Here is a 5,058-nt window from a genome sequence, read left to right as displayed (position 1 = left end):
GAAATTTACCATAGAATTTTAAACGTGCTTGTTCAACTCGTTTGACTTCCGGCCTTGCGTTGTGAAATTCATTGACAAATCTTTGTACCACAATCCTATATTCAGAAAACGCCGAGTGCGCTACAGACTTTTCAAATACGTAACCGACTCTGTCTTTTCAAGGCTCACATTTTCTCATTTTCGGGTCCCGTACTGAAAACACATATTCAAATAAAACGCGATAGAGGCGTGCCCTAAACCACCTACCGAAAACAGCGCATATCATTTCTTCTTACTAACCAAGACTCTTAGTAAATGTTGATATTTTTCTATTTAATACAATAAATTATTTAATATGTTTGTTCAATTGTAATTGTCTTTCTAATTTATTTCAATAAAAAAATCCTTTGGTGGAAAAAGTGGACTCATTGTTGCTGGTTTAGTTACGACAGCAATGGCAGAGGGGAGGAGTAGAGCCTGTGCAGCCTGTAGAGCGCAACGCAAGAAATGCTCAGAAGATTGTGTTTTGGCTCCACATTTTCCTGCAGATGATCCAGATAAATTCGCAGTTGTGCAGAAAGTGTATGGAACCAACCATGTTATCAAACAGCTACAAGTAATTTTTTAACCATGGGCCCATTTTCAGTTTTTGTTCTGTACTGGCTCCATTTTGTTTTGTGTTGTTACGGCTTTCGTTTTTGTTTGCCTATAACTTCGGGGTTCATAGGTGTGGTACCCAAGATTTCCATGTGCTTAACAGCCACTTAATTGATTTCTTAAACATATCAGGGTTTCATTTTGATTGTACTTGTTTGCTTCATCTATATTGATTTTAATTGAAGTGTAAATTAGAAGGGGAGTAAGATAGGTGCATTTCATTTGCAAAGAATTCAAGAATTCAGATGCATCGATTTGGACAAGATATGTACATCTTGTTTCTATTACAGTTAGTTGTCTTGTACAGGAACATTTCACATTTCAGATTTAAGTTTTTGTTTGAAATATACTATGAACATCTTATTTATATAGCATAATTACGTACCTCCTGTAAGAAACCAGCTGTAGATTCATACAAAGCCATATAGTTCATTAAGTATTGTGAAAGTACTTTCTTTGTTCCTTTAAACTATCAGAACTTCATGTCTGTAACTTTTGTCAAGTAAGTGTATTGGCACAAATTTCATACTGTTATTGATATGAAATGTTTTTATTGGTTGAAGTGTGCTAATATTGTTATTGTAATATTTTTGGAGTATGATATGTGCATTGTACATTGATTTTTCTCCCAATAAAACATAATAATTTGATTTCAAGGGCTGTAATAATCTAATATTTCTTACAACCAAAAGATATTAAAATGAATATTTAAATTATTATCATAGATGTTGAATTTTTATTTTTATTTTTCATATATTCCAGATTGTTGTCTCATAGTTAGATATTTATATTTTAAATGAGCAACAATTAAACTCTTTTGTGTAATGATATTTACTCTTCTCGTTTCTTTATTAGTCCTCTTGTTAATTTACTTATTGTTTCTGATGATTTATTTTTCTTCATAGCTATGATACATGTTCGGTTGTTCAGAAGGTGCATAGCGCTTTAGAAATCCTACGTACATAATAAAAACTTTTTGTTTCTATTTAGAAAGCATGACATCTGAAATGTCTACTAACTGGAATTTGTTTTCTTCAGTTTAGATACTTGTAGTAGTTAACCATTTATCTTATAAAGCTACTAGCTATTTTTGACTAGCTATTTCTCATTTCTATTTCTAAATGACTTAGTTTTTCTAGCCATACAATTCATCCTTATTCTGCTGTCGAACTTGATAAATAGTCTGAGGGAATTCCACCACCAATCTTTCTTTCACTTCTTTCAAACAGATTTTTATGTATAGTCGGGTTTAAACAGCACACTTTAAGCTTTAAATTAATGTTATTGGTTTATTCAAAACCCCATCAACTTCTTTAACACTATCTAGCTTTTGCTCTGACTTCAGATAGCCTATAGAAATAAATCAAAGCTTTAAACACCTTTCTAAAACATGTGATTAAAACTATTTTGTTTGTGCAGCCCTTAGTTACCCTGTAGAAAAAATAAATTCAACCTCTTGCAGTGATACACCATACTCCACCCGTGGAAATATCGTTATACAAGCTTCCTTTTTTTATTATTTCAGTATGGTACCTAGTTATTCTACTCCTAAAAAACTGTATATAACATGTTACTCGAATTTGGCAGCTTGATGACACTGTACATATTCTATAATTAACAGTGTGGCCATTCTTGTATAATGACACTGTACATATACTATCATGTAGCAAAAAGTGATCAAGTTGTAGTACTATTTATAGAATAAAGAATGCATTTGGGTTTGACAACTTTTTTGAACGGTACGAGACAATTTCTGAGTTCTTTCGCTTGCAGTAAACCCAATAGTTACATTCTACGTGGCATGTACAGCATTCTAGAAATGCAGTGGTGATCAAGTTGTTCTCACAAATTTTTCCTTTCTACTTTCTTATGGGTAGCCTCATTTCAATAGTGATATTTAACAATATAACAAATGGGTTCTAATTATAATAACTCTCGTTGATGATGATTCAAGCACTATGATCAAAGGCTTTAACACACTTTATAAACAAAAGCTTTAATACAACTTAATCAACAAACATAAGAACTAATTGTATGGTTGTGGAAGTCTGATATTTATGCAATGTTGCTTAGGGTTTGGAGACTGAACAAAGAGCAGAGGCAATAAGTAGTTTGGTCTGTGAAGCAAATGCAAGAGTGAAGGACCCCATCAATGGAAGTATTAGTGCAGTCCATGACCTACAAAAGCGAATAAAGGATCTGGAGTCTCAGTTGGCATCCAAGAGAGAGGAGGTCGTGCAAATGCGTTCAGAGTATGATAAACTTGATTTCCTCCTGTTTGCTGGATCTCCAGATGTTCAAGATGTGCACCACAATGATTTAGTTGATGAGATCGTGTATGAAGATAGCGATCCACTACTATTGTGGGAGCCAATGGACGTATAGATTTACCAGGATGGGTTGCTAAACCTATTTTATTGATGCCATATAAATTAACTGCTGTTGTGGAAATTGATATGTGATCTACAGAAGAATTGTTTAATGTCTTCTTGAAAGCTAGAGGTGCACACTAGCGTGATAAATAATATGTTTACTAAACCTTTATCGAAAACTATATGTTTTTATTGCCTAAAGGTATAATATTTTGAAAAAACTTATACTATTGAGATAGAGATAATCCTTAAATAATTTTGGATATGCTCAGGTCTGATAGCATTATAGAACTAGCAACATAAATTCAACCAGCAATGCAGCTTTAAGCGTTGCTTTAAACAAAAATCAAAGAGTTTGATACAAAAATAGTTAGATTAAAAAAAATTAATAGAAAATAAGATAATTTATGTCTACTTTTGTTATATTTGATCATGTGTATTTAAAACACGAGTACAATGTCAGTTTATGACATTGTTATAGCATGACCTATGAGATGTGTAGGTCTCACTTTGTTGTAGGCAGTTGTAGAGATACAAGAGGTGAGTAAATATATGTTCAGCATGTATAGTAAGTGTATGCGCGGGAATAATTAGTTTTTTGTTGAAAATAATTTCTAATAAATTCTTTTGAATGTTATTGAAAATCATAATATTGTATTTCTTTTGTATAGTTATATGATAAGTGAAGTTGTGAGTGTTTGTATTTATGTATTTTGCTTTATGATTTTCTGATTTGGAGTACAGTATGGAGAATGTGTTGGAATCTTTTTTCATATCCTCATGGCTTAGTTCTGTTTTGTGCTTAAAAATAAGTATAAAAGTATCTCTGTAAAATTTTCTAAATAATTCAGATTTTTTCCCATTTTCATAATGCAGCTGCTGATTAACTATTGGAAATAAACTGTTAGAAAAGGGAGTGATATACTAAAGTCTCCACAACTCCACAATTGCTTTCTTCCCTCCACTTTTTACATTTCCCTCCAATCTTCTCCCTCAAAAACCATGTGTAAAAATTATATGCAGAAAAACAACAGAATTAGTAATTTCATAGGTATACTGCTCCATAAAATATCCCTTAAAATGTGGAGTAACTGCTATAGCCAAATTAAACTCAGACATGGACACCTTCTCTTATCTATATTGATAAAAAGACATCTAAAATAGATTTTCAAAATAAAATGTTAATAATAAATTTTATAGATAAATATTTGAGGGAAAAGAGACACTAAAGAAATAGATGATATCTTGTGGATCAATAAGCAATGGCTTCTTATTGAAGTCCCTTTTATTTCAAAGTTTATTTTATAATTTTAAGAAGTGGCTCTCAAAAAAGTACGGGTAAATTCCTTCTTAAGCTCAAGTACAAATTTAACTTAAGCAGCCCCATAAGAACATGGTATTAGAGTACTTGCTTGTACTAAAATTTTTTCTTTTTCCTTTTATTGAATTTAGTACTACCAAAGTTTAGTGTAGTTATTTACTTTGTTTATGTTGATAGTTTCATCTAGATCTTCAAGTTTGAAATGTCCATGTCATTTTTTGGTTGGATGTGAATCAGTTCAATTGAAGCTAATAGAAGGGTTACGGATTTGTAGATTACACCAGGAGAGAGAGAAAGGAGATGAATAACAATTTAATAAAATTAAAATTTAAGTTTTGAAGCACAAAATTTGTAACTTTCATCAACAAGAGGAAAGACCAACGAATCAACTTCAATGTCCAAGAAGCACTTAAACTCAAGTACAAATTTAATTTAAGTAGCCCCATAAGAACGTATATTAGAATACTCACTTGTATAAAAAATTTGTTCTTTTATTTAAATTTAGTACTACCAAAGTTTAGTGTAGTTCTTTACTTGGTCTATGTTGATAGTTTGGTCTAGTTCTTGAAATTTGAAGCACATGTAAAATCATCTTCTTTTTAATTTTACCATGACTCAAGAATAATTGAGTGAGTTATTGCAAAATTAAGGGTTTCTTTTCAAGTTTTTGTAATTTCCATATATCAGAGAATTTCTTCTTAACTTTTAGAAGCTTTTTAGATATATTAT

At 31.4% G+C, this 5,058-nt stretch overlaps 1 protein-coding gene across 1 annotated transcript; it reads left to right on the top strand.

Annotated features, from left to right (window-relative positions):
- Positions 1-316: 316 nt before the first annotated feature.
- Positions 317-3,238, top strand: LOC149545817 (LOB domain-containing protein 23-like). Its single transcript, XM_089794488.1, has 2 exons — positions 317-595; positions 2,710-3,238. Exons 1-2 carry the CDS (start codon positions 434-436, stop codon positions 3,019-3,021), a joined length of 474 nt encoding a protein of 157 aa, XP_089650614.1. The 5' UTR covers positions 317-433; the 3' UTR covers positions 3,022-3,238.
- The last annotated feature ends 1,820 nt before the right edge of the window (positions 3,239-5,058 follow it).

Source organism: Cupressus sempervirens, chromosome 7, assembly GCF_028749045.1.
Source record: "Cupressus sempervirens isolate cs-2001-9-10 chromosome 7, ASM2874904v1, whole genome shotgun sequence".
NCBI lineage: Eukaryota > Viridiplantae > Streptophyta > Pinopsida > Cupressales > Cupressaceae > Cupressus > Cupressus sempervirens.
This window is presented reverse-complemented; position numbering and strand designations above follow the sequence as displayed.